At 49.2% G+C, this 27,371-nt stretch overlaps 13 protein-coding genes across 13 annotated transcripts; 5 read left to right on the top strand and 8 right to left on the bottom strand.

The window, feature by feature from the left end:
* Positions 1–105: 105 nt before the first annotated feature.
* Positions 106–3,947, bottom strand: Bathy03g01640 (SH2 domain binding protein; the record flags this gene model as incomplete). Its single annotated transcript, XM_007513999.1, has 2 exons — positions 106–3,530; positions 3,695–3,947. 2 exons carry the CDS (start codon positions 3,945–3,947, stop codon positions 106–108), a joined length of 3,678 nt encoding a protein of 1,225 aa, XP_007514061.1.
* A 461-nt stretch (positions 3,948–4,408) lies between these two features.
* On the top strand, positions 4,409–5,650 carry Bathy03g01630 (SNF2 super family; the record flags this gene model as incomplete). The annotated part of the gene is made up of 1 exon (XM_007514342.1): positions 4,409–5,650. The coding sequence occupies one exon, from the start codon at positions 4,409–4,411 to the stop codon at positions 5,648–5,650; it is 1,242 nt and encodes a 413-aa protein (XP_007514404.1).
* A 66-nt stretch (positions 5,651–5,716) lies between these two features.
* On the bottom strand, positions 5,717–7,186 carry Bathy03g01620 (unknown protein; the record flags this gene model as incomplete). The annotated part of the gene is made up of 1 exon (XM_007513981.1): positions 5,717–7,186. The coding sequence occupies one exon, from the start codon at positions 7,184–7,186 to the stop codon at positions 5,717–5,719; it is 1,470 nt and encodes a 489-aa protein (XP_007514043.1).
* Positions 7,187–7,805: 619 nt separating this feature from the next.
* Bathy03g01610 (cell differentiation protein rcd1) lies at positions 7,806–8,690 on the top strand (the record flags this gene model as incomplete). The annotated part of the gene is made up of 1 exon (XM_007513957.1): positions 7,806–8,690. The coding sequence occupies one exon, from the start codon at positions 7,806–7,808 to the stop codon at positions 8,688–8,690; it is 885 nt and encodes a 294-aa protein (XP_007514019.1).
* A 196-nt stretch (positions 8,691–8,886) lies between these two features.
* Positions 8,887–10,641, bottom strand: Bathy03g01600 (unknown protein; the record flags this gene model as incomplete). The annotated part of the gene is made up of 1 exon (XM_007513921.1): positions 8,887–10,641. One exon carries the CDS (start codon positions 10,639–10,641, stop codon positions 8,887–8,889), a length of 1,755 nt encoding a protein of 584 aa, XP_007513983.1.
* Positions 10,642–10,761: 120 nt separating this feature from the next.
* Bathy03g01590 lies at positions 10,762–11,622 on the top strand (the record flags this gene model as incomplete). Its single annotated transcript, XM_007513836.1, has 1 exon — positions 10,762–11,622. The coding sequence occupies one exon, from the start codon at positions 10,762–10,764 to the stop codon at positions 11,620–11,622; it is 861 nt and encodes a 286-aa protein (XP_007513898.1).
* Positions 11,623–11,696: 74 nt separating this feature from the next.
* Positions 11,697–12,803, bottom strand: Bathy03g01580 (unknown protein; the record flags this gene model as incomplete). The annotated part of the gene is made up of 1 exon (XM_007514176.1): positions 11,697–12,803. One exon carries the CDS (start codon positions 12,801–12,803, stop codon positions 11,697–11,699), a length of 1,107 nt encoding a protein of 368 aa, XP_007514238.1.
* Positions 12,804–13,223: 420 nt separating this feature from the next.
* Bathy03g01570 (unknown protein) lies at positions 13,224–14,972 on the bottom strand (the record flags this gene model as incomplete). The annotated part of the gene is made up of 1 exon (XM_007513869.1): positions 13,224–14,972. One exon carries the CDS (start codon positions 14,970–14,972, stop codon positions 13,224–13,226), a length of 1,749 nt encoding a protein of 582 aa, XP_007513931.1.
* A 758-nt stretch (positions 14,973–15,730) lies between these two features.
* Positions 15,731–17,896, bottom strand: Bathy03g01560 (unnamed protein product; the record flags this gene model as incomplete). The annotated part of the gene is made up of 1 exon (XM_007513907.1): positions 15,731–17,896. The coding sequence occupies one exon, from the start codon at positions 17,894–17,896 to the stop codon at positions 15,731–15,733; it is 2,166 nt and encodes a 721-aa protein (XP_007513969.1).
* Positions 17,897–18,523: 627 nt separating this feature from the next.
* Bathy03g01550 (unknown protein) lies at positions 18,524–19,459 on the top strand (the record flags this gene model as incomplete). Its single annotated transcript, XM_007514280.1, has 1 exon — positions 18,524–19,459. The coding sequence occupies one exon, from the start codon at positions 18,524–18,526 to the stop codon at positions 19,457–19,459; it is 936 nt and encodes a 311-aa protein (XP_007514342.1).
* Positions 19,460–19,587: 128 nt separating this feature from the next.
* On the bottom strand, positions 19,588–23,166 carry Bathy03g01540 (unknown protein; the record flags this gene model as incomplete). The annotated part of the gene is made up of 1 exon (XM_007514310.1): positions 19,588–23,166. One exon carries the CDS (start codon positions 23,164–23,166, stop codon positions 19,588–19,590), a length of 3,579 nt encoding a protein of 1,192 aa, XP_007514372.1.
* Positions 23,167–23,593: 427 nt separating this feature from the next.
* Positions 23,594–24,982, bottom strand: Bathy03g01530 (predicted protein; the record flags this gene model as incomplete). Its single annotated transcript, XM_007514126.1, has 1 exon — positions 23,594–24,982. The coding sequence occupies one exon, from the start codon at positions 24,980–24,982 to the stop codon at positions 23,594–23,596; it is 1,389 nt and encodes a 462-aa protein (XP_007514188.1).
* A 713-nt stretch (positions 24,983–25,695) lies between these two features.
* Bathy03g01520 (predicted protein) lies at positions 25,696–27,333 on the top strand (the record flags this gene model as incomplete). The annotated part of the gene is made up of 1 exon (XM_007513839.1): positions 25,696–27,333. The coding sequence occupies one exon, from the start codon at positions 25,696–25,698 to the stop codon at positions 27,331–27,333; it is 1,638 nt and encodes a 545-aa protein (XP_007513901.1).
* Positions 27,334–27,371: the final 38 nt, after the last annotated feature.

The following is a 27,371-nucleotide window of genomic DNA, read 5'->3' as shown; positions in this document are numbered from 1 at the left end:
CTAATATTGTGGGTAATAATACTCTATTATTACCTTGGTACCGTGGTACAATAATAAAGAAAGTAATGCTACCTACAGTAAGTATCGTTGTTGCGTTTATTATATTCATTCGTCGTCGTCCGAGTCGTCAATCATCACGCGACGAATTTTTGAAGGTTCCTCCTCTTCCGCGGTTTTTTCTCCCTCGTCCTCGTCCTCTTCTACGTTCTTCTCTTGCTCTTTGCGTTTGTTCGCGGCGGCTAAGAACGCCGCGCCAGGCGCATCGTTTTCTTCCTTCTTGTCGTCGTCGTCGTCGTCTGAATCAAATAATCCCGCGGCGGCTAAAGCCGCTTTCGCGTTCTCTTTCAACTTGGCCTTCTCTTCTTCCGTTTGCGGTTCTTGCGCCTTGGCGGTTTTGGTATCGACGTCGTCGTCGGAATCCGAGGAAGTGCTCGAATCCGAATCCGAACTCGAGCCGCTCGAAGACGAGGAGGATGACGAAGAACCATTCGTCGTTGGCTTCTTTGTTTTTTTTTCCTTCTTTTTCGCCGCCGGCTTCTTTTTCTTCTTGGGAACGCCTTCTCCGCCGACGACGGCGCCTTCGCCGCCATCCTCCATGTCGTCGCCATCCTCTGGGTTGTAATCCTTTCCGCCTCTCCTCGCTTGAGCTCTCGCTTCCCAGCGCATGCGAGTCTCTTTGAATCTTCTCTCGCTTTCTGCGGCAATCGCTTCCAACTCTCGTTTCTTTTGCTCTTCTTCCAAAGCTTTCGCCGCTTTCTCTTTCGCACGTCCTTCCTCCAGCGCTTTTCTCGCTTCCATCTGCGCTTTCTTCGACTTCATCAATTTTTCCTCCTCCGCGTGCGCCTTCTCCAAGTGCGGCTTGGACTTTTCCAAAGCTTGTTTGCAAAAATTCGCGTGCACGGTCGTACGTTTCGTATCAAAACCGAATTTCGGTTGGTTCCCTAACTCTTTCAGTTGCGTAAACATGTGCAACGCGACTTGAATGTTCTCCAAAGCTTTCTCGACTCTCGCGACGCGACCTTCCGAAGAGACGGATTTCAACGTATCGTTCAACGACCTCTGCGCGAGTTCTTGGACAACGTACGCCAAGTTAAATCGAACGCGATGGTTCATCGGGGCGATGTGCAACGCTTCCTGTAACGTCTTCTTCGCTTGAAGCAAATTTTGGTTCTCGTAATGCGCCCGGGCTTGAAAGAGCATGATTTCATGCGACGTGCCGTGGTAGAATTCCTGCTGCGCGCGGTCGTAGAATTTGAGCGAGGCGGCGTATTGCGCTTTCGCTAACGCGATGTGACCGAGGTTGACGAGGACGTCCGCTTGGAGTTCAGAGAGGATTTTGGTGGCGGCGGAGGCAGATGTACCGGCAATGCCTGCGTTTTCAATCTCCAAAGATTCTTGAACTAACGTGAAAACCGCCTTGGCGTCGTCCATGCGACCGCGTTCGGCGAGGAGAATGGCTAAACCGTTCGCCGCAAACGCGTTGGTTGGTTCTTTCACCAGCGCTTTCTTATACAACGATTCGGCTCTTTTGTAGTGATCATCTTCTCGTTGGCGGATTTTCGGATCGGAACGTTTGTGTAAACCTTCTTTTAACGCGGAGTAGTACGCGGCGTTGCCGGCGGAAACCAACGCGTACTCGTCGAGCTTCAACGTTTTGTCGTCATCTTTTTTGCTCGCCTCGTCGCCGCCACCAGCTGCGTTGCGAAGATGGAACTTATCCTCCTCGGCGAGATCGCTCGGTAACTCTCTCAACTCTTCGAATTGTTGTTCAGCTTCTTTCCATCTGCGTTGCTTCATTAAAACCCAACCGCTAGTGGCGACGGCGTCTGCGTTGCCCGGGTTTCGTTTCAACGCTTCCGTGATTTTAGTTAAAGCGCCTTCGAAATCCCCGAATCGTTCGCACAGTTCGATCGCTTTTCGTAACGCGACGTCGATATCGTCCGGGTTAGACTTGTTCAAAGTCTCGAACAAACTCGAAGATTTCTTCTCTTCGCCGAAAATCTCTTCGGCTTTGGCCAAGTTGAACGCGACCGCTCGCGCCGGCGCGGGAAGTTTCTTCGCCAAATCGATAGCTTTCTTGTCGCCTTTTTGAAGTTTCGAAGCAACGTTCGGGGCAGCTTCCGGGTAGAAAATATCGAGGGCATCTTCCAAAGAGTGTAAAGATGCTTCTTTGTTCTTCACGTCGGTGTCATCATTCTTGCTAATATTTTTGTCTTTGTTGTTTTGATTATCTTCTTTTTCGGCGCCGGTTGTACTCGTCACCAATCGAGCTCTCAACACGCCAACGTTATTCAACGTCACCGCATCTATGGTATCTCCAACTTTCTTGGCAATGTTCATCGCTTTCTCGTATGCCTCTAACGCTCTCGTTGCGTCCGAACGTTCCAATAATTCTCCGAGCTCTAACATGGTTTGAAAATCCGTGCCGTCTCTCTTGTACGGATCGAAATCGTACATTTCCACGGCTCGTTTGGAATCACCTACTGCCGCGCACAACTTCCCAAACGCTCTCTTCACGAATAAACTTTCCGGATACGCCGATTGCGCTCTCTCGCAATGTTTCTTCGCTTCGAACGCATCGTTTTGTTTCAAGAAAATCTGCGCTACGCCAAAGTGTGGCGCGGCAAAATTTTTGTCTAAATCAATCGCGGATTGGTAATACGTCAACGCGCTCGGTAAATTACCGGATGCGTGGAACGCTTGCGCTCGAATAAACAACGCCTCCGCGCGAAACACGCTGGCTTCTTTCTCGTTTTTAATAATCCCATCCGTTAAAGTTTCGATGTTTTTCAATTCCTCCGAAGACGTGCCGGCGGAAGCGGAGGAGTACAAATAATGTTCCGCCAACGTCAACGATACTAACGGGTTCGTCGGATCAATCTCAAACGCTTTATACAAATTCTCCACCGACCTCTCCACGGCCTCTGCGTGTTCTTTCGTCCCAACCTCCTCAAACTCGGCTAAATCGCACTTTGCCAACCCAACGTACGCGTCCACGCACTCGTTATCCATATCCGCCGCTCTCGCAAACGCCAACCTCGCGCTCGCGAAATCTTTCATCGCAAAGTGACACGCAGCTAACCCTAACCTCACCTCCGCAGGAGCTTGCGGATGCATCTTCAGCGCCCTCTTATACCACGTCAAACTCTCCGAATATTTTCTTTCCTCCACGAACAGCCTCCTCGCTTTCCATAACATCGCCGCCACGTTGTCTCTCCCTCCGTCCTTCATCGCCAACGCCGAATCGAGAATCTTCTCCGCGGTTGGCTTTTCCCCTTTCTCGAACAACAAGTGCGCTCTCGTGATGGCCACCACTTGTTCTTTCGACGCGATCGCGAACGCGCGTTGGAGCAGTTTATCCGCTCGCGTTAAATGTTCTTGTCGTCTTTGCGCGTTCGTAGTATTCGCTTGCCCTCCTTTTCCTTTTCCTCCTAATCGTAATCTGGCGGCAACGTTTACCTGGTGCGCGGCCGAACAGCACAAAAGTTTCGCGCGACCGTACACGTCGTTCGGGTAGTACTGTTCGATTTCTGTTATTAATGTTGTTGTTGTTCGAAGAGAGAGAGAGAGAACGAGAGAACAAAAGTGTCAGCAAAGGTTGGGGAAAAACGATCGTCGAAATCGGATCGCCACTCGTCGAAAATCGAAGACAAAGAAGAACGACGACGAGTGAATACTAAAAACGCTCGCTCACCTGGCGAACACCCGCTCCCAACTATCTCCAAAAACGCCTCCTCGTTATCCTCGGCCAAGTACGCTTTCGCGCACTCCAACCACACTCGCAACGGGGCCAATTCCGATTGGAGGACGCCGAGAATGTCCTCCACGTTCGTTTGCGAGAGATTGTGCGGGTCGATCGAGACGTGTTCGCCGCTGTCGCCGATCGGGACTTGGATCAAAGAAGGCGCACTGAAAACACCAACATCACCCTCTCGTTGTTGCGTCATGACGATGTTTCCGTCGCTCAATCGCTCGCTCGAAAGTGTGCAACGAAAGCCGACAAAATGACGAAAATTCACGCGAGTAAAAAGGGTGGAAAAATCAAGGCAAAAGTTTAGGGTATTAAACCCTAACACTTGAGAGTATCTTCCTCCTCCTTTCTCTTTCTTTTTTTCTCCATTACACGGATACGAATAACACCACAAATAATCAATAAATGATGATTACCACGGCGACGGCATCCGCGACAGAAACGGCGAGGAGTCGTTGTCGTGGTGTTTCGTATTCCTCGAGGAGGAGGAGGATTTGGAGGGGACCAAGAGTACCTCGTACTCAACAAAAAGAAAAACATCCAGAACGTCTGTTATCCAGTGTGGGAGCCTCCACATCATCATCGATCCGATGCGCTTCTTCGTCGTCGCAACGAGAACAACAATCATCTATATCGGAGCAACAGAAGCAACGGATGATGGGGGTGGTCGTCGTCGCGGAGAAAGAAGTCGAGGAAGGTGCGGAGGAGGAGGAGGACGAAGCGGTGAAGAAGAAGAAGTCAAAAAAGGACGACGAGAACAACAGTTCTTCTTCTGATGAAAATCTAGTGCTTCTTGCGACGGCGACGATCGCCGGCGGGATCGTCGCTTTGAACGGCGGTCCCGAGGAATCTTTGGAGAAGATTCAGGGATTCATGCTCTCGTTTTGGAACGGGTTAATTGGGAACCACGCGCCCGGCGTCGGCGGGTACATCGAAGACGTGTACTTGGCGACGTTGTTTTTTGGCACCGCGTACGCGCTCTGGAGATCTTCGGCTGTGCCGAGACCGATCGGGAACCCGATTCAGAGAAAATCGAGAACTTTAGCGTCAACTTTGCACGTGTTTTCTGGCGCTGGTGCGTTAGCGGTCGCGTTGTATGCGGTGGTTGTAGAGAGGGTGTTTAGGGAAAGCCCGGGGTGGACGTGGATGTGGGTGACGTCGTCGTTGTTTTTGGTAAACTCGTTATCGTACGGGCCTTTGATGAACATATTTAAAGCGAGCAAAGAAGGGAAGTACGCCATGCAGCTCGGGTATTCGTTTGTCGCGTCGTTTCAAGGGGTGGTTTGGATTGCCTGGTCGGCGCAACCAGACGCGCCGGATTGGATGTTTTGGGCGGTGATGCCGTTTTGGTATTTTTCCATCGCCAAGTTGTGGGAGAGCACGGAGTTTTGTTTGGCGTTGGTTCCGGAGGTACCGAGAGACGTGAAGGAGGAAGATATGAGTTTCGGGAATAAATTGAATAAATTCATCACGGCTGGAAGTCGCAAGAGGTTAGGGAAAATGTCGCCAGACGCGGCGACGTTGACGTACGTCGGTTTGAACGCCGCCGCGGCGGTGTTCGATAACTGCTACATGGCAGTGTACACGTACTTGGGACCGGAACAGTTTTGGCACACGAGTCAACTCTTTAACGATAGTGATTTTCATTTGCGTTTGGTAAAAGGTACGACTGGGTCTTTAACCGTCGCGTTGTTGATTTTCATCTCGACGTTAGGGTGGAGGAAACAGATGCCGATGAAATACGCGATTTGGTTGAACGTGGCGTTAGGAAGCGTCGGCCCGTGGATCGTTTTGTTTTGGCACAAACTGCTAGATCCGTCGGAAATGTGGTTCCCGCAATTCGTGTTTGACCCTGAGTTTGCGTATCACGCGTATATTCCGAGCTTGTTTGGCCAATAGATTGAGAGCTGTGAAATATTACTACTCTACGTACGCTTGCATTAGTATCATATAATAAAACACACTTTACTTGCGCTTTTTGCTCTCTTTGTCTTTCGCCTTTTTCTCTTTGCTACCACTACTACTACTGCCCATTAAGAAAATAATCATCGAAGAACACGCTAAAACTGCTAAGAGCAACAAACACAAAGCGGCGTACATGCGTCTGTTCGAGCCAACCGCGTGTTTCATAGCTGCCTCCAACGCCTCTCTCGATCGTTCGTGTCCCGGAGCGAGTTCTACCGCTTTCCCAAACGCCGCGATCGACTCCTCCCACTGACCTTGACTCGCGCAGACGTTACCTAACGCGAAATACATCGGTTGATTGCGAGGATCCTGCTTCACGCCTTCTTGCAACAACGCTTTCGCCGCTGGTAACTCGTTCAAGTACGTTTTAAACTCGCCATAAAATATGTATACTTCCACGTTTTGCGTCCTGGCGACGCCTTTCGCTAACAAGGCCATCTCGAACGCATCCGTCGCGTAATCCGCGTCGCCCAACTCGCCTCTCGCCCGGAAACAGTTACCCATTTGAAGCAACTCGATGTAAACCTCCATGGGACTCTTCGTTTCTTTCGAACTGATGAGTAATTTCATGAAATCAAGCAAAGCCGTCTTGATGTTTCCAAACCTTTGTTCGATGCCCATTCGCATGGCTTCCTCGCCAGGATAGTGTTTGTTCTTATACTTCCTACTTCTTCTTACGCGTTCCAAGTCCGAATCGTGAAATTGCAACACGCGCATGGCGGCGTTGAACGCCTCCTCGATTTTCTCCTCAGACGACGACGACGACGACGACGAGGAAGAAGAAGAAGCAAAAGAAGACGTCGCGTCATCCTCGTAAAAATAATCCGCGTTGTTATTATTCTCGTACTTCCTCGTCCACGAATCCTCCTCCTCCTCCTCGCTACTACTACTACTCCCGCCGCCGCCGCCGCCTCTCCTCCTCTGCCTCAACACCTCCTTCAAAGCCTTCTCGCCTTCTCTCTCTCTCACGCCTAACGCGCGCCACGGCGACGGTACTTTCCTCGTCTGGTCAAACTCTCCCAAAGGTACGTGTTCTGGTGGCGAAACGCCTTCGAACGTCTCGTCGATCGTCCACGCGTCCACGCCGTGGTACTTTTCCGGCGAATCCGTCTCCTCGCACTTGGCGTGGCCGACGAAAGGACAGTAATACCCTTTGTATTTTGGATTCTCCTTATTAGTAAACGCCTCCTTTACTTCTGCTTTTTCCTCGTCTCTATCATCGTCGTCGGAGAAAGAGGATGATGTTGTAATCAACATTTTTTCGAGCGCGTTTACCACGGGATCGAGCGCGAACGGGAACCCAGTCTTTGAGTCGCTCGTGGTGAAATGTCGACTGATGTGCACTTTCGGGACGACGATATCGCCACCGTCCTCTTTCTGGACGATATCGTCCGAACAAGAAACACCATTATTCGTCAAAGTCGTCGTCAAAATTGCCGCGCCGAGGATGAATGTGACCAAAAATCGCATCCTCGTCGTCGTCCGTGCAAAGGAAACGAATCCTCTTCTCCGCGTTCCAACATGCTCTGCGCGCATCCGCCTCGCGAGACGAATCGAACGCACCAATATAATACTACTCCTCTCGGAAGCAAAAAGACGCGCCTGCAAAAACACGAGAGAGGCGGAGATGTACGAGCGCGCTCCGTAAAACCCGCGCTCTCTTTCTCTCTTCTTTGTTCTTCGTGTCAAACGCCGCCACCGTTTGTGAGACGACGACAGAAACAACGCAACAACAGAGCACACAACGCTCTTTTCTTTTGAGGAAAATTCGCTCGACGTTTCCCGTTAACCCTTAAACCCTAAAAACCCTAAATTCCCCTTTTCGAAAACACCTTGACTCGCACGTGAAAGAGAGACGAACAACTTTCCGCGACAACAACAACACAACAGCGACGGAAGAGAACGACGACAACGACGAACACTCTTATATTCTTTAGTAGTAAACGAGTCGTGAGAGTGCCTTTTGTGTTTCGAGGAAAATTCCGCTCGCATACGATCGATATTTGTTCGAGACGTGTTCGAAAAGCTTTTAGCGCAGAGAGCGTCAAAGCGTTTCCAATCGATTGGACGATTCGTACACGCGATGATGATGGCCGCGCAAGCCGCGCAGACACAGCAACAAACGAGCACTACTTCGAACAACAATGCTTCATCAAACAACCAAGCGTTAAAAATGGAACACCTGGTCGCGAGCTTACAAGACCCAGAAACGAGAGAAAACGCCTTGTTAGACATCAGCAAACGGAGAGATCTGTTCGTCGATCTCGCGCCGGTGTTGTGGCACAGCTACGGCGTCGTCCCGGCGTTGTTGCAAGAAATCGTCTCCATTTATCCTCTCTTATCGCCACCGTCTTTAACGAATCACGCGTCGAACAGAGTGTGCAACGCGTTAGCTTTACTGCAGTGCGTGGCGTCGCATCCGGACACGCGAGCGCAGTTTTTAAACGCGCACGTGCCGTTGTTCTTGTACCCGTTTTTGAACACGGTGAGCAAAACGAGACCGTTCGAGTATTTACGGTTGACGTCGTTAGGGGTGATCGGCGCGTTGGTGAAAGTGGACGACACGGAGGTGATTAATTTCTTACTGAGCACGGAGATAATCCCGTTATGCTTACGAACGATGGAGTTAGGGTCGGAGCTGTCGAAAACGGTGGCGACGTTTATCGTGCAGAAAATTTTATCGGACGAAGTCGGGTTGGCGTACACGTGCGCGACGGCGGAGAGGTGCTACGCGGTTGGGTCGGTGTTAGGGGGGATGGTCGCGCAGTTGGCGGAACAACCGAGCGCGAGGTTGTTGAAGCACATCGTGAGGTGTTACTTACGGTTGAGCGATAATCCGAGAGCGGCGGAGTGTTTGAGGAGGTGCTTTCCGGATCAGTTGAGAGATCCGGCGTTTACCGCGCATCTGAAGGACGACGCGGCGACGCAAAAGTGGTTGGGACAATTGTTGGTGCAACTCGGGTATTCGTTGTAGTAGTCGTGGGAAGAGGTATATATATCCATAGCCTTTTGTATACCTTTTGTATATCATTTTTCTTCGAGTATAAAATATTATTAAAAGTAGTTCAATACTATCAACAACAACAACAACTCTTTGCGGCGAGCGAGCGAGCGAGCGAGCGTCTAAACTAATCTCTTCTTCTTCTTTTTCTTTTTCTTTTTCTTTTTCTTTAACTTCCGGTTATTCTGCTTTTTACGACCGTACGGATCCGTGCGATTTTATCTTTACCAGCGACCATACCGTTGACCAAAATTCCAACACCTATTCCAACACCTAAGCACGTTCCCAATCCAACGCCGACGCCAATGCGCACGCCCGCGGAGAACCACGAAAGTTCGTTGGCGTGGGTTTCCGTGGAGGCGTTTGCTTCGGCTCTTCCGCTGACGACACTTTTCATGCCGTCGTCAACGATGGTCATTTGTTGCATCTCGACTAACGCGCGGTTCGTACCGCGAATGCTGTCTTCTTCTTCTTCTTCTTCTTCTTCCGAGATGATATCGCCGGATGAATTGAGTTTTGCTTTCGTGTGATTCCATTCTTTGGTCAATTCCGCGTACTGCGCTCGTATCAGCGCCGTCGTGTCTTGAGCGTAAGCCTTCGAATCGTCGATTTTCCGTAAAATCATGTTTCCAGACGAAGCAACCGCGGAAGGAATTTCTAACGGAATCAGTTCTCGCAAGCAGGAGACTAACTTTGAGTTCTTTTTGTTTCGCATCATCGCCGGTTTCATTATCTTTTCTTCTTTACCGTTGATGTGACTACTACTCTCACTACTATTCGTAGTAGTATTACCACGAACGAGTAGAGTTTTCAAATCGTTCTTTTCGTCGTCGTCGTCGATTTCGTCGTCATCGACGTTGTCGTCCCCGCTGCTATTCGCGAAATCATCTCTTCGATCGACGTTGAATTCGTGCCAAGAGACGGATTTCTCGGAACCCGCGCCCCCTCCTCTTTCCGACGGCGTCGGCGAATGCTCGCGGGAAGAAGAAGAGACGCGTCTTTCATTCGAGCGGGAAATGGCAAAAAATTTCTCCGCGGGCACCTCGCACGACGCTTTCACCGTCGCGTTTTCACCGACGAACGACATTTCCAAGCGGCACGTCTCCTCGTCGCTTTCTCCTCTTCGTTTTCCCCTCGTCGCCGCCTCGGTCGTTATTGCTTTCTTTTCCGTCCGCGATAAAACTTTTTTGCCTTTCTCCTCTCCCTCCTCTTCCTCCTCTCGTTCGTCTTCTTCGCTCTCCACCCGACTCCAAATCGATGCCGCCACCCCTTCTCCGGCGGCGTTCAACCTTCCTTCGCACACGCGTTTGTTCTCCGCGTTGGTCAAAACAAAACGCAAAGAAGAAGAAGATTTCGTCGCGAATCGAATCTCGTCCATCGCGGCAAAGGCAGCCACGCACGGGACGACAGACACTCCTCCTTTCCCGCCTTTGTTGCTTCTGCCGCTCAACGAAACTCTTTCCAAAGAGACGACGCTCTTCAAGGTGTTGCTCGTGCTGCTCCTCCGACCATCTAATTCGTTCTCCTCCTCCTCCTCCTCCTCGTCTCCGTAAAACGCGAGCGAGAGAAGCGCCTCTCTGCTGGTACACTTTTCAAAGCCTTCTCCACCTAAAAGTCTTCCCGTGGTCTTCCTCGTTTTCGCATGAGAAGAGTAAGGAGAAGAGAAGAGTTTAATAAACACCGCGGAGTACACGTGGTAGGTTTCCTCGTCTTTCCCTAACGGTATTACCGCTTCTTGAGAAGAAGAAGAAGAAGAAGAAGAAGATAAAGAGAGAGAACTCTCGATATCGAGAGCGCGTTTGTTGCTCTTCTGGTTTCCTCCTCTTCTTTTCTTCTCCTTTGTCTCGAGGAGACGAGGTTGCTCGTCCGCGATGATGGTCTTTGTCTTCTTTGTCTTCTTCTTCTTCGTGTTGGTGTTCTGCATTCTGAATTGGAAAAGTGACGCATTTCCCTAAACTCTGCTATTCTTAAACTCTCTCTTTCTCTCTGCCCAGAAGAACAAACTACACGACGTAAGAATGGAACGACAAAGACGACGAATGCGATGAGTTTTCGTTGTTTGAGCCGTGGTCGCATTCCGAGCGTCTTGAAATCATCATCGTCATCATCGAGAAGAAAACGACAACAATTTCAAAAGAGACCGTCGGTGACGCCAATTGGAGAACAACAACAACAACAACAACAACAACAACAAAAGAATCGGCAGTCGGTGACGAAAATCGGAGAGGAATTAAACCTCGTGTACGAACTCGTGGAAAGGAACGGTCGTGGGGCGATCTATTTAGGTTCGAGCAGAATAGATAAAGAGCACGCCCATTTTGCGCGTTCAAAGAGTTTAGCCAAAGCAGTGGCAGTGTTGTTGGAGTGCACGACGTGGTCTGGCATCGGGCCGGGGTTGATGGATGCGGTGACCTTAGGAGGGTTGGAAGCGAACGGGAAAGCGAGCGGTATCTTGATATTAATGGGCGAGAAAGAGGAACGAGACAACATTGAAGGCAAAGTCATGAGAAGGCAGAAGACTCGGAAGCATCCGTACTTGAACGAATCTCAATACGCCACGTGTTCGTTCTTTAGCGCGCGGAAGCACGGACTCGTCGACGCGGGGGTGAGGAACGGGAAAGAGGACACGAAGACGGCGTTCTTTTGCCTTCCCGGCGGTATCGGTACGATGGACGAGTTCGCGGAGATTTTGACTTTATTTCAGTTGCGACGGATCGGGAGCGAAGAGAAGGTTCCGTTTTTGCTCATGAATTACGACGGCGTGTTTGACAAGCTTTTAGAGTTCATCACCGTGTCGTGCGTAGAGCACGGTTTAGTGAATGAAGGAGAAATGGAGGAACATTTGAAAGTGTGTTCCACGAACGAAGAGGCGTTGGAGTATTTAAAGCACTTCTACGCGCTCTAAATTCGTTTTTGGAGTAGTAAATGTTTTAGCTATAGCCGCCGCGAATGTTACTCATTATGTACATGTTTCTAAGATTACGCATCCCCTCTAATAATATCCCAAATGTTTGGAAAGATTCCAGATTGAGTCCCTACTGGTTTGCTTGTCGAGTACCAGTTAATCAAAAGCGTTCTTCTTTCGCAGCGTGGCGGGATGTCGTCCACGCCGTGGTAACTTTCCTCGCCTACTTTGAACGCGTATCCCGTGTTTGGTTCAAACAAAAACTTCTTCTCGCAAGATGGTAATACTTCCTTTCCTTCGTCGTTGTCTGCGAACGTTTCATATTGTTCTTTCGTATACAAACACGTCCCGAAGAGTTTTTTATTGCTTTCCTCTTCCTCTTCTTTTGGAAAATACAACATCAACGTCACGATTTTTTTCGGTGAATCAGGGTGCGGCCCTAAAGTGAACCCGCCGACGTCCATTTGTATCCGAAAATCCTTCGACCGTGTTTTCTTCTCGACCTCGTCTACCTCTAATTTTCTAAACACCGTCTCCCTCAACCTCTCCGATAACAAAATCTCCTCCGCTTTTGACCACACCTCTACCGTCTTCGTGAAATTCTTAAACGTCTTCTTCATGGCCTCGGGAAGATCGAGTAAACTCCCGACGCGATCGATTTTATATCTTAACTTATGGCTCGTCAATTTTGCCGGCGCTAAAGCTTCTTTCGGTGGGAAATACTCCGTCATTTCTCGATAGAGTTTTCTAGGGAACACGCGACACAAGTGCACGTAACTCGCAAACGGTTTCGAGCGAACTCGAGTGGTTTCGATCGAGCGGAGCACGAAGTCCTTCGCATCCATCTCTTTTTCGTCCTCGTCATCTTCGTTACCGTCCTTGTCGTCGTTACATCCAACGAATTCTTTAACCGTTCCTGCTCTTCTTCTTCGGGTGGTCGTTTGTTGCATCTTCGACGGCGACGTCGCCGTCGTCTTTGTTGACGAATAAAATCGAGAATACAACACCAAGGTGACCAATATAAGACAGCAGAGCAACAAACGACGACGAACAACGTGAAAGTTTTTCTTCCTCGTCTCTCCTTTCTTGAGTGCAGATTTTGTCACGAACCACGTCGTCTCGTTTCGTCTGTGCTTCTTTTCGAGCAAGAGCAAGTGCCGTTGGTGCATCAGCGTCGACATCTTTCCTCGCTTTTAAATTCTTCCTCTCATCCGCGAATAATGAATGCGCACCACGCGGGCACAAATGGAGAAAAAGAGAAGAGGAAGAGACTCCGCTCCCAAACTCGAGCTCTCTGTTGTGTGCGCGCGTGGAAAGCGCGTATATCTCTTTCTAGAAACGGGTTTCTTTTAGGGGAAGAAAAGAGATTGGAAAACAGTGAGGGAAAATATTCCTCTTATTCAGCTTACCTAATAATATTCCACTGCTTAGTAGTGCGCAAACGCAAAAGGCAAAAAATGCATCTGCTTCCAAAACCCATTTGGAACTTAACTTTAACCATAGAACAACAACAAACGCGAGCTCGTAAGTGTAGAAAAAGATGCGAGCGAGACTTTGACTTTTACACGTATTTTAAACCATTAGACGTATAGTATTACGAATCAGATCTTAAGACGCTTGGCGCGTTTTCCGCCGGCGACGCCTTCTTTCTCCTCCTCCGTTTTTGTGTCCTCGGCTTCGTTGTTCTCGTTGTCCTCTTTTTTCTTGACGACCCCGAACGCGGCGTCGTACTTGTCGGAATACTTCTCCTTCATGTGCTTCTGCATGGCTTGATACGCTTCGTTTTCTTTCTGTTTCATTTTTTGCGCTTCCGTGAGTTCTTTCTTCTTTTTCCCTTTCTTCCCTTTTTCTTCTTCGCCGGTATCTTTATCTTTGTCCTTATCCCTGTCGGTATCGCCATCGTCGTCGTCGTCGTCTATCTCGCCGCCAAATCCGGCGTCAAAACCAGGATAGTACTCGCCGTACGCGTCGTCGTCCATCTCCGCGCGTTCTTCCAATCGCTTACGTTCGTACGCTTCGTCCATTTTTTTAATGTTTTCGTCTGCTTTTCGCGGTCCAGTTTCGAACTCCTCAAGCAGCGCTTCGCCGTCGAACAACTTTGTTCTCGACTCTTTCTTTGCTGCTGTCGTCGTTGCTTCTTTTTTGCCATTTTGCTCCTCTTCTTTCTTCAGTTCCGCGATTGCGTCGTAATCTTTGCCAACGTCTGCGAAAATATCCTCAGAATCCGAATCAGCCGCCGCATTGTTGGTGTCTATTTTCTTTCCTTCCGCGCTCGCGTTGCTATTATCTGTTGCTATGTTATGACTATTCTTTTTCTCCTCTTCTTTTGTACCGCGAGGCTCACGTATTGCCTTTGCCACCGCTCGTAAAATCTTTTCCTCGTCTTTTGAAATCTTCGCAAACTCTCTTCGTCGCGCTTTCCGTTCTTCCTCGATATCCGCTCGAGGTTTCGTTTCCATCTCGATCGTTCTCGTCACTTCTCGCGTTCGACTGTTGACGTCGTACAGGTACGAAACGCCCGAGAGCGGTGGGATTTTCGTCCGCTTCGTCAGCGCGTCTTTGTTTCGCTTTTGCGCGGTCTCGATTTTAGAAACGAGGATGCGCCCGAGGTTCGATTTCGCGTCGTACAGAGAAGAATACACGGACGACGATGGATTATTATTGTTCGCGTCGTCTTCATCGTCTACTACTACTTCTTCTTCTTCTTCGTCGTCGTCGCCCTCCTCTATGTTTTCCTTTTTCATCTCGAACAACTCCTCTCTCTTCTTCCTCAACAGAGCAAAGTCCAATCCTTTCACTTTATGCGTCGTCTTCTCGTCCCCGCCCATGTATTTGCTCTTTTCAATGTCCATCAAACGTTTGCTATTTGTATTTATCGTCGTCGTTTTCGTCGTGAGTCGGTCCTCATCCTCGAAAGCGTGTTCAAACACCCCTCCTCTCGTCGTCGTCGTCGCGAAAGTATTACTCTTATCGCGCTGATTATCCGCTCTTCTTCCTTCATCACCATCATCATCATCTTGATCTTCTTCTTCCATTTCTCTCCGTTCTTTCGCTCGATCTCGATATCTATGCGTATTATTTTCATCGCGTCGCGTTTTTGTCGTCGTTTCCTGTAGTTGGTTCGCCTTCTTCTTCTTCTTCTTCTTTCGATTTGGAAAAGCACCAACATCAGGCAAATCTTTTTCTTCTTTTGTCGTCCTCGTCGTCGTAGTATTCTTCGCAAAGTTCTTCTCCTCGTCGTTCCTCCCGTTTGAAAGGAGAAAGTTTCGAAAATCCGCGTTTGATTTAGGAGTCGCGGTCGTCTGTTTCTTTCCTGGCGCATCGTCATCGGTTGTTGTTGTTGCTTCCATTTCCCCTACTAATGCTCTCTAAATCACTCGAGAGAAGAAGAAGAAAAACAGGAGAGAGAAAGAGAGAGAGAGAGAGATGTTCTCGTCGGTATTCTCTTCTTAATCCTTTTCTCTCTTTTATAAACGCTCTCTTTTTCAACGACTGAGGAAAGAAAGAAAGGAAGAAAGAAAGAAAGAAAGAAAGAAAGAAAGAAAGGGTTCGTGTTCTTCGTCCGCGGAAGAATACAAAAAGAATACGTTCGTTGTGTGTTAATAATAAGTGGAGTAAAAATTGTGCGCGTGGAAAGAGGAATGCTCTGCTTCTTTCTCCAATTAAATGCAGTCTGTCAGTTCTCCTCAGTTTTAGGTGAGTTTCGAGCAAAAAAGGAAAGAAAAAAATGCTTCAAAAAAAAATATATAAACGAAAGTGGACGGGGAAGATTTCATTATTGACAGGTTTATGAAATAGAACGGATACGGCGACGAGTGTAAGGAACTTTATTTTGCTGGTCATCGTATTAATCATGTACAAACGTCGGGAGCTATTTGTATATATATGTGATGACTTTTCGAACGTGTTCGTCAAGTGAATTTTTAGAATAATAATAAATATAAAAGATATTGATCGGAGCGCGCGCTTCGAAGCGACTCCTTCTTCGAGGATTAGATGGCTGAAGAATTTTCTTCTACCGAAATTTCCTTCTTGTACTTTTTGGCAACCTACCCATACATAAGTATATGCGTGTGTATAATGTTCTCTCCAACTTCTTTTTTTCTTCTTACACGGGAACTGAAGAAGAAGGGTCTTTCGATTGCATTTCATTTTTGTATTTTTTGAAAACGCTCTTTCTGAAAAGTTGATACAGAACGAGCGCAAAGACTGAAACCGTAGTAGTGACACCCCCGATTAAACCGAGAACGACGGTGACAACCGTCGCCGGGCTCGCGCCAACTCTTTTGCTGTACGAGCACTCGGAAACGTCTGAAGCTGTGTAGTAGGCTTCATAGTTGACACTCGGATTAATGCTGTAGCCTGCCGAATCTCTTTTGATGCCAGCATCGAGAAGGAGTTGCTCAACGCTGCCCGAGTTCTCGCGGGCCGATGAACCCAGATACGCATACTCTAACTCGCTTACTAAGCGGATGAAATCGAGCCGTTCAAAAGCAATATTTTCATCATCTGAACCAACGGTATCATCGGATAAAAATGCCAAAGGGAAGGTCACCGAAAAAATAGAATCGTCGACAGTGAAGGTTGGACAATCTGTTTTCCAATGCCCAGCTTCATCAGCGCCGCACTTATCTTTGAAATAAGCAAACAAGGCGTATGAGTAATCAACCCAGGCCTTGATGTTGGCTGTTGTTTCGCCTTTTATCCCAGGAAGATTCTGTGCTTTAGACTGCGCATCACACGAAAAAACATCAGTCCTTTGAACTGGAACAAAGCCAGAAGGACGTAGTGCTCCGGAGGGTTCACCCAATGCTGGGAAAATAGAGTCGCGCAAGACTGTATCGTATACAAAGTCAATGTCAGACTCAAGGTGTTCAAGCCAGGAGGGAGGCCTGTCCATTTCGTATGATTTATACCAAGTGCTGGGATTACCACACGTGTCGTTTGGATCAACTCCAACAAACATGTTTGTAGGTGTTTGCCATATTGGATGAATATAGGGCTCTTCGAATATATTTTCAAGAGCTGTCCACACGTCTTCGTCGTTGGCATTCAGTATAGTTTTCAGTATATTCACCATATCATCATCGAAGAGGGTTTCCTTGTCGCTTATGTTATAATACGGCTGAATAAATAGTTCATCGCCTTGTTGCAAAGGAGAAAATCCTCGATATGTATATTCGTCTGTTGCATCGTCCCAGAACTCATGCGAGCTCGTGTATAATGCTGTCCCTGTCAGACAGTCCCCACCGTCATTCAGACAGTAGGGATTATTGCACGCTGCATTGCACACGCCATCCCCTATCCAGCTTGTATCGCACGTACCTGCGTCGGCAATTTTTTCATTGTAAATTGCGCATGCGATGGAGACGCTCTTAAAAAAATTGGTGGGCGAGTCCGATGATAATTCTTGTCGAAAAAATTGTCCCTGAGCGTAATTTTGCAGAGAGCCAAAGTACCCATACAAAGCGGGCATATTTTTCGACGCCCATTCTTTCACAGCAATTCGAGGCCCTTCCAAGCCTGAAAGCAACGATTCGAAAGATTGCGTCAACGTGGCGTTGACAAAAGAGAGAAGTTTTGATTCGCTGTCGAGAAGATCTTTCAGAGGAAAAACTGCACTTTCTGATTTTTCTATGAGCTTTTCCATAAGCTCGTGACCTCGAGAGCAGCCGTCCCTGATCGCTTGGCATGTCTGCAGTTTTTTTAGCTCCTTGCACGCCGAAGTTTTACCGAGCTTACTTCTCGGCAAAACATATCCTTCATAAGAGGTTTGCGCTCCATTGCCGTCTCCCAAGTCGTAAGGATCTCCGTCTTTAACGAGAACGTATTTTGTTTCACTGTACGTCCTCTTATCCTTTAAAAGATCTTCAGTGACCCAGCTACACGCATCCGCCTTTTCGTACGAGTACGTCGTGAACGAAGCGTAGGTCAATGTGTCGTTACTTACCGAACATTTCATGTTCATGACATCCGGGTCACTTCTCAATTCCAAATATTTCGAATACGAAGGCTTCAACTCGGAGTAAGCAATCGTCGTTCCCTTGAAAATCCTCGATAAAACGAGAACGAGAATGACCACCAAGATCAGCACATATTGGAAAAGAGTAACGAACTTCCCGAGGTTGTCCAAATCGTCGACTCTCGCTGCAACTTTGTCTTTGAACACTTTTGTTTTTCCTTCGATCAATCCAGGTTGCTCCTCGTAGTTGTTCGGAATTAAATCAGCAACGACTTGAGTTTTTTTTTTTTGGCTGCTGGAAGAAGTTGTCATATTTTTTTGAAAGTGGCCGTTGGGGTCTGTTATAATCTGTCTGTTGTTTAGTTGGAGGACAAGAAAATATCAAAAGGTCTCTCCCTTGCTGGAAGGAATGTTCAGTAACAAAGGCAAACTTTTATGCTAACGCACTGGGAGAAGTTTTCGAGCGGATCTACTAACGCGATTATTCGAAGAACGAAGCCTCCACAGAACTTACGCGACAAATCTCCCCCACCCGCAACTTATACTAACGTCCGCAACTTCGGGAACTTTTCGCGACTTCGGGAAAAACGACGACGACAATTAAAAATCGGTTTCTATTTCTTTACTTACGAGTGGAGCCGAAGGCGACTTTCGTTGATTAAGATGATTAACGGGGTAGAGGAAGTGTTGATACTTCTTTTTGCCGCGTTTAGGTACGAGTACTTGTTTTGAAGTGATGTCGTACGCGCTTGAAAAGTTAGGTTATTTAGTTATTAAGGCAGTACTAAGGCAGCACCCCTTGTTTTTTAAGGTCAAAATATATTACGGCACAGACAAGTTAAAGACAACTTTAAGACAATATACAAACGTCTTCTCTCGTCGTTTTCGTGTGTACCTTTCGCGTCTTTTGTCGGTCTCTTTTCAGACGATGCGACGACGATGAGCGAAAACAGAGACGGAGCACACAACGACGGGAAGAGTAAGAAGAGAAGAATCGTACGAAACAATCAGAAACAGAACGAGAAAACGCATCGTCATCATCATCCTCATTATCAACAACAACAACAGAGCATGAATCCAACGACAACAACAACAACGAATATAGATTTCATCGAACAATCTTTCCTGACGATTGAGGAGGATCCTTTGATGATGAAATTCAAACCGAATCGAGAGGAAATCGAACGCGCGTTGAAAAGAACAACATCTTCGTTCGTAACGAACAAGAACGAGAACAAGAAAACCATAATCGATGATGAGGAGGACATCACCACCAACATTAACAATCAAAACAACACCGAGGAGGACGAAAACGATGTCATAACGCGAGCGGTTGATATTTTACGCGCGCAGATGACGATAAAAATGGAGGCGGAGGAGATGGCGAAAGCGATGGAAGTATCTTTGCGAGAAAACGAAGAAAATGAAAAGAAACGAAAGCGAGAGGAAGAGGAGACGAGGAGGCGAGATCCGGTGAAGGCGTTTGCGAGCGCGTCGGCAATGGGAGAGAAAGCGTTGAAGCGGATGTTTTTAGGCGAAGGCGGAACGAATTCGTCGAAAGCGATGGAGTTGTGCGAGTTCGAGAAGAAGGCGAAGAAGTGGTATAAGAGCGCGCGCGAGACGATCGAGGACGTGTTTGAACAGATTGGCGCGTCGGTTGAAAACGCAAAGACGGAGGAGGAGGTTGGAGAGATTTTGAGGAATTCGTTGGAGTTGCTCTTCGAGCAGACGTTGCGGATGCCGATGAAGGCGGGCGCGATTCCTGAGATTTTTGCGAGCGAAGAGGCACTGGAAGGGAAGAACGTAGCGGCGGGAGATGTGGTGGAAGTGGGGAGTAGTAGCGAGGAAGACGAAGAAGAAGGGCAAGAAGAGTAGTCGACGAAGAAGGAATTGGGCAGAGCGCGCGCGCGAGCATGTATACATACACGATTTAAAGTTTGTTGTGAATAGTTTTGTACATCGGTATAGAAAAAACACCGTTCCTCTTTTTTTTTTCTCTCTCTCTAACGTCTAGTTGGACGTTTCGCGCGACGAATAGGTTTTCGACCGCCAGGAACGACTTGTTGCGAGCTATCGCTATTTGATGGGGCACCGAAACTACCGGATTGATGTTGTTGCGGCGGAGCGCCAGCGTTGTTGCTAAACGGATTCGCACCCGCCGGCGCGCCGAATGGATTCGCACCTCCCACCCCTCCTCCTCCACCACCGAACGGATTTGCACCTCCAGTAACTGGCGCTGGTGCACCAAACGGACTGGACGGTCGCGAATCATTGTTAGATCCACCAAACGGATTTGCAGCAGTCGTTGCTCCAAACGGACTCGGATTTGTGCTGGTAGTAGCGAATGGATTGGGCGCGCTCGCCGCACCTCCTCCGGCGCCCGCGTTGAAGGTAAATGTTGGCGCGGAAGGAGGCGCCGCAGTCGCCGCACTAGCACCAAAGGTAAAACCTCCACTGACTGACGCACCAGGCGCAGGTGCTACTGCTCCCGGAGCGGACGAACCGAAGGCGAACGGAGCCGCAGCTTTTGCCTCGGCTTGCTTTAGCTCAACCGTCGCCGCGGAAGGCGGAGCGCCGCCAAAAGTGAACGGAGAAGACGATGCTGGAGTTGGTGATGCAGGAGGAGTACCCGTGGTCGGTTTTGCTACCGCCGCACCAAATAAACTCGCTGCCGCTGGTGACGCAGCCGGAGCAGCGCCAAAGGTGAACGTCGCCGGTTTTGCCGTCTCTGCCGGTTTCGCCGCGCCAAAAGCAAACGTCGCCGGCGCCGCCGGTTTAGGCGCTTCAGCAGCTGCGTCTGGTTTAGGAGCACCGAAAACGAATGGCGAAGTTGACACCGGCGGCGCTGAAGTTGTCGTCGAAGTTGTGCCGAAAGGGGAAGGCTTCGTTTCGCCGTCTTCTTTCTTGGAGGTTTCTGTAGGAGTTGGAAGTTTCGCCGCGGCGCCAAAACCGGTAAAAGCTGGCGTTTTCGCCGTTGCTTCATCCGCCTTGGGCGCGTTTGCTAAGCCGCCCCCAAAGCTAAAAGTTGTCGGTTTCGCCGGCTCATCTTTTTTCACTTCCTCATTCTTTTCTTTCGTCGACGCTAAAAAGCCGAGCAAACCACTCTTCTCAACTCCACCTGTAGCAGCTGGTCCAGCAACAGCAGGAGGAGCGGTGTTGCCGAAAGTAAACGTAGGCGCCGCTGATGCAGGCTTAGCAAGAAGAGGCGCCGCGGCGTTCGTCGGCTCCGTCGATGTCGTCGCAGCTGGTGAAAATGCTGCGCTCGGCGTCGATCCAGCGAAAGTAAACTTTGCCGTTGATGGTTTCACTTCACCAGCGTTTCCACTACCATCGCTCGAACCTTCCGGAGCGCGGAAGTGGAATGTCGGTTTCTTCGTACTATCGTCGGTTTTCGGAGTTTCCTTCGTTTCCTTCGTTTGCGCGGATACTAAGAATGGATTTGGTTTTGACGTCGGCACCGCAGTAGCGGATGGAATTCCAAACGAGAAACCGCCCGTTGCTGTTGCTGCCACTGGTTTCTTCTCCGTGGCTTTATCACCGCCTGCTGTCTTAGCCGGAATGCCAAACGTAAACGGCGACGGTGCCGCCGCAGTTGTCGTCGGTGCAAACGGACTCGGAGCCGCTTTACCAGGGGCGCCAGCCGCACCACCTCCGCCTTCTTCTTCTTCGATAGCTTTTTGAACTTTTGCTTGATGCGCTTTATTCTTCGCCATAAAATCAGCACTCCAAAGGTTCACTACCGGTGGTTTTGCCAAGTCTCCTTCGTTCTTCTTGCCTTGTTTCGACGTCGTCGTCGTCGCTATCTTCGTTCCAAAACTAAGCGACGATTGCTTCTTCTCTTTTTGCGCGGTACCAGGACCCATTTTGAAGCCAATTGGCGCATCATCTGATTCCGAATCAGAATTGTCCTCTTGGTTCTTGCCGGACGCATCGAGCTCGTCGTCGTCCTCGTCGATGGACTCGGGCACATAGCGCTCTTCGTTAAACTCGAAGCTTTCTTGCGCGACGCGTCCATACTTCCTTTGTAATCGCTCATACTCTGTATCCGCCAGAACAGACTGATCGCATCCTTGAACGTCGTTAAACTCGTTCTCGCCGCCACTCCCACCATTTTTGGCTGGGTACGGCGTGCTCATTCGGTGACTCGGCGGCGCAGTCCCAGCACCACCAGCAGCCGGAGATGGCGTTCTCGCATCGTCCGCAAAAGACACATTCAAACCTTTCTGATTCGTAGATTTTAATCGAGATGGAGGTTGTCCACCCGTCGTCTCTGCCGGCGTAAACGAAGGTTTTCTACCAGGCGTCGCTCCTCCGCTGCGAAATTCGTTCGCTCTATCCAAGGCGCGTAAAATCTTCGAGGCTGTTTGAGTAGCCATCTTCTCTTTAGCGGCGCGCACTGCGCTCAAGTCAACCTTTGGCGTTTGCTGTTGTTCCTGATCTTGTTGAACACGCAAAGGTGGCGATGAACTATCCAACTTCCTCGACACGTTTCTATTCATCACCGACGATGGCATAAACTCGTCCTCTCCAACTCGCGACCTTTTCTTGGACCTTTCGCCTTGCGCGAAACCGATGGACACCGGCCCAGGGGTGCTCACGATTCTCGGATCCCTTTTCTTTAACACGTTATGCGACGTCGGCATTCCTTTATCCCGAATTGGCGGCGCTAATTTTGCCGACGGCGTGCCTCCATTCACGGCGGCACCGTTAGTCCCCATCGACGGAAGAAGTAAAGTCCTTTTCTCGCTGGAAACTTTCGGTCGCAACAACCCGTAACTCGTCGCGCCCGCCGTCGCCGCTAACCCTCTCGGCCGGCTCGCGTACCTCGTCTTATTCGCCATCTTTCTCTGTCTGTACGCGTGCAATATATCCCGCACGCTCGCGTGCGGACTCTTATCGTCGTCCACTTCGTCCCGTACCTCCTCGCTTCTCTTCCGTCGTCGTTCGCTCGGCTGCCGTACGGGAGGTTCTCCGCCATCGCCATCGCCGCCGCCCATCACTTTCCGTCTCTTTGCCATTCTCACGATCGTCTCCATCTCTAATATCTCTTCCTCCGTGTACTCGTTGTTGTTGTTGTCCTCGTCGTCGTCGTTTCTTCTCTTCTTCCCCGTCGTCGTTTCTTCTCTTTTCTCGGCCGAAATCTCCCTCTTTCTCGTCTCGGCAACGTTGGGAGCAGTCGTCGTCATCTCTTCGTCTCTTCTTTTTCCCTCTCCAACCCCGGAAGACCGTCCTCGTCTCAAAACGCGTCGATGTGCCTCTTCCTCTTCTTCTTCTTCTTCCTCTTCTTCTTCCTCTTCTTCTTTCGCGAACGTCACTTTGCCGTGTCTCTCGACCGAAAAATCAGGCGGCGACGATGTCTTCTTCAAGGAGGATTTTCGAAGCGAAGGATGCTGATTTCCCGACGGAGGCGGAGGAGGCAGAGGCTTTTCAGACGCAACATTATTCGCGGGAGGAGAGGAGGCAGAAGAAGCAAATCGACTGAACACTTTCCCCAACTGCGCTTTCGCCGAGGAGAGCAACGTCGTATTCTTCTCCCCGTCGCGATCGAAAAAAGAAACCGGGCGTGGCGTGAACGACGACATGTGCGTTCTTCTTCTTTTTTCTTCTTGGTGATTGGTTTGAGGAAAAAATTTTGAAGCGAGAGGAGAATTTTTTTTTTTGAAAATCAGTTTAGGGTTTACGTGCTTTTTGGCTATACTATGGAGTTTTCTTAAAGAATATATACGTACTGTGTGTGAAAATGAAAAACGTCTATCTCTCTACATAAAACTTCTTTCGAGCGGCGAAGCGAAATTCCACGCGCTTTGATTCGCTCTTTTTCTTTTTCCTTCTTCCCCTGTTGTTTGTTCTTCTTCTCGTCTTTCCTCCGCGCTTTCGCCGCCGTTTTTTTTTTACTCTCTCTTTCTCTCTTTTGTGTTGTTGTAAATTACTTAATTAATATGCGCATCATTAATCCCGCTCTCTCATTCTCTCTTTCTCTCTCTTTCTTTCCTCGTCGTTTTCGATTGTTTAACGTCCACCTTGTCTCGGCGTGTTTCTCGGCGAGTTTTTCATGCCAGATAACTCTTCGATGGTCATGCCGATGGGAGGGCCGTCGTAGAAGGAGGAGCCGCCGCCAGATCTTCCGGCGCTTCCTCCTGGGCCGAAGCCAGCCGGCGGGCCTAACATGGCACCCGCGGAGCTCATTTTGACCGCATCTCTCGCCGCTTCGTTCTTTTGTTGCGCGATCGCTTGGTGCAATTTCGCGGATTCGTGCGTTTCTCTCTCCAACGCGACTCTGTATTCTTCCATTTGCTGCATGGCGCCGGTGTACGAAGTGTACAAGTTGTATGCCTCTTGCTTCAAGCGTTCCAGCTGCGCTTGCGTTTCCGCCAACTGTGACTCCCTGTTCGCAATCACTCCTTGGTCTTCCACCGATCGCAATCTCGCCGCTTCCTTCGTCTCCGCCAATTGTGTGATTTTCTCTTTCAACTGGTTGTTCATGCTCGCGTTCTTCTCCTTGGCGCCGGCGGCTTCCGCCGTCATCGCGTTCAACTTCTTCGACAACTCCTCCACTTTCGCCTCTAACAACGCCTTCGCCTCGGAAACCTTCGCCTTCTCGCTCGTTTCCACTTGCGTTTCCTTCCTCGCCGTCGCCGCGTCGTTCTTTGACTTGTCCGCCTCTCTTTGCCACTGCTCCGTGCTCGCCCGCTGGCTCTCCAGCTGCGTGTTCAAACTCGAAATCTTTTGCGACGCTTCGCTCTTCTCTCTCAACAACTCCGTGATCGCTTTCTCGTCGCTCTTAATCGTCGCGTTCGCCGCGCTTAACGCCGAGTCTTTCTCCGCAAAGTTCATTCTCGCCGATTCCAACGCTTTCGCCAACTCGTCGATTTTTTGCAAGTGTTTCGTCTCCGTCAACTTGTTCTCAGCAGCCGTGCTTTTGGCTTCATCTTTCAACTTATCGATCACCGTGTTTGCCACGCCGAGTTGTTTGGATAACTCAGAGATGTTCGATTTTAAGTTATCTTGATCTCTGGCTGCCAAAGTTTGCGCGGATTCCAACTTCCCGCGAATAGATTGTTCGGTCGATTGGTGCGTCTTCAAGGCCTCGCTCGCTTTGATCTTCTCCTCGGTCAATTGCGTGTTCAAAGTCTTAATCTGCGCGGTCGCGTTGTCCAGTTTCACTCCACTCGTCTTCAACTCTTGATCGAACTCTTTTTTCATCTGCTCCATGGTTTGCACGTCCATTTTGTGCTTCAAATTATGCGAACGTTGCGAGTCCAAGTAGACATTCTTCAACTCCGCGATGGATGCTTTCACCGCATTTTGCAACGAATCCGTGGCCTTATCGAGCGCGATGGACGTCGTCTCCGATTGGCCTTCCGGCGTGTACTGCTTCGGTTCCGCTTTCGGTGGCATTCTTTATGTGCGTATAAAGGTCGTAGAAAGATCGTCTAAAGCCGTCGATGTTTGTGCGTGTACTCTACGAGAGCTCTTCTTAAATATATTCTTTGAGAGGAGGATTACTCGCGCGAATGATCGATCGCGTTTGTTGTTGTTCTTGTGTGAATATACGGTTGTGTTTTTGAAAGGTCTAATAAGAACGAGAGCGACGCGTTTGTGTTTTGTTTAGGGTAAAAATCGCTCGAGTTTTGGTGCGTCGTTGTGCGCCAAGAATTTTTTCACAACAACGCACGAGAGACACAAAATCATCATCACACGAATAAAACTCGCACTCAATAAAAAAGAGAGACTTTAATAATAACGCTTCTGTCGTTGCTTCTTTGACGTCTTCTTCTCTCTTTGAAACCTATCGTCTGCCACTGTTCAGAGAAGCGAGTCGTTGTTCTCGCTGGGAAGGTATTGTATACACATCATCGCGCGTGAATAATAAAAGAGTTTGCTCGATTGATTTTTGTGAGATAAAATCTGAGTGAACCGGCGGCAGAGAGTATTGGTGTTTGGCGAAGAGATATATGATGATGATGGAATCGTTGAGAGCGTCGAGCTCCTCGTCTACCACCTCTTCGTCCTCCTCGTCGTCCTCCTCCAAAGGCGGCGGCCCTCTGCGAATGCTCTGCGGGGAGCGGTTGTGGAAGTTGCGCGGGATGTTCATTTTAGCATCCATTCCGATGGGTTTGATTTTTCTCGTGTATACGTTGATGCCGACGCACTCGCATTTGCACCGACACCATCAGTTGGATTTCGCGAACGTGCACCCGCACGGGAACGAGTTTTCCTCGTCTATATCTTCTCGCGAAAGTAGGAAGAATATCGAAAGAAGAGGAGGAAATTCGGCGGCAAATTGGGCGAGAGAGCGAGCGCATCGAGAGTCGGATGAGTATTTAACGTCGTCGTCGTCTGAATCGTCTTCGGGCGGCGCGGTTGGAGAAGAACCGTCGAGTTTACACACGGCGCACGAAGAAGAAGAGGATGTTCACGTGCGCGTACACGTCGGTGGAGAAGAAGAAGGAGGCGACGAGAGAGAAGAACGCAAAGGAAAGGAAGGCGACGGGTATAAATACGCCATCGTGTTTGATGCGGGGAGTACCGGGTCGAGAGTGCACATTTTTAGATTCGAACAAGATACCGGAAAGTTAGTAGACGATACGTTTGAGCAGTTGAAACCCGGATTGTCTTCGTACGCGGACGAACCGGATAAAGCCGGGGCATCTTTGCAGCCGCTGTTGGAGAAAGCGATGGAAACTATTCCAGAAGGCCAAAGAGCGGAAACGCCGGTGGAAGTGAGAGCGACCGCCGGGTTGAGGTTGTTAAAGCCGCAAACAAAATCCGATGATTTGTTGGAAAGCGTGAGAGAAACGCTGAAGACGTATCCGTTTGCGTTCGACACCGAGAGAGACGTTTCCATCATGGGAGGCGAAGACGAAGGCGCGTTTCAGTGGTTGGCGTTGAACTATTTATTGAACAGATTGGAAGGCGGAAGCGATAAAAAGAGTAATAAAAAGAAAAGTAGTCATAGTCATGAAGAAGGAATTACCGTCGCGGCGATCGATTTAGGCGGCGGATCTGTCCAGCTCGCGCACGCCATGGACGAGAAAGTCGCGAAGAGGGCGCCAAAAGGGTACTCAAAATCCATCTCGTTTCCAGGGGCGAAGAAACCGTTCGAAGTGTACGTGAAATCGCACTTAGGTTACGGGTTAATGGCTGCCAGAGCGGCGACGTTGAAGGAAGCGAACGGTATGTCTAGCCCATGCTTACCGAAAGGATCTGACCCGAAATACATATACTCGGGCGAAGAAATCGTCGCCGCCGGCCACGAGGAGAAGAATTCAGACTACGCCGCGTGCAAAGAACACGTGGAAAGTATGTTAAAGTTAGACACTTCGTGCGAAGTTGACGACGAGTGTTCGTTTAACGGCGCATGGGGTGGCGATTTCAACTCGCAACACGCGAAAGAGGTGTATTTATCGTCGTACATGTGGGACCGCGCGATAAACGCAAAGTTGATTCCACAAGACGCCATCGACGGCGAGTTGACCATCGACGAGATCGAAGACGCGGCTAAGCTCGCGTGCGATACCATGGGCGATGAAAGTGAAATATTGACTAACTTTGAAGGCGTCGAAGAGAAAGATGCGGCGTTTCTCTGCACAGATTTAACGTACATCGTTGGTTTGTTAGAGAAAGGATTCGAAAAGAACGATTGGAAGAGCGTACGATTGGTGAAACAAATAGAGTATCGAGGACAAAACGTCGAAGTCGCGTGGGCCTTAGGTGCTGCGCTTAATGCTTTAGCTTCCTCTTCGTAATTACATATCAATTTTCTATTATTATCCATATGCTTATA

This window comes from Bathycoccus prasinos (assembly GCF_002220235.1).
Source record: "Bathycoccus prasinos genomic : Chromosome_3".
NCBI lineage: Eukaryota > Viridiplantae > Chlorophyta > Mamiellophyceae > Mamiellales > Bathycoccaceae > Bathycoccus > Bathycoccus prasinos.
This window is presented reverse-complemented; position numbering and strand designations above follow the sequence as displayed.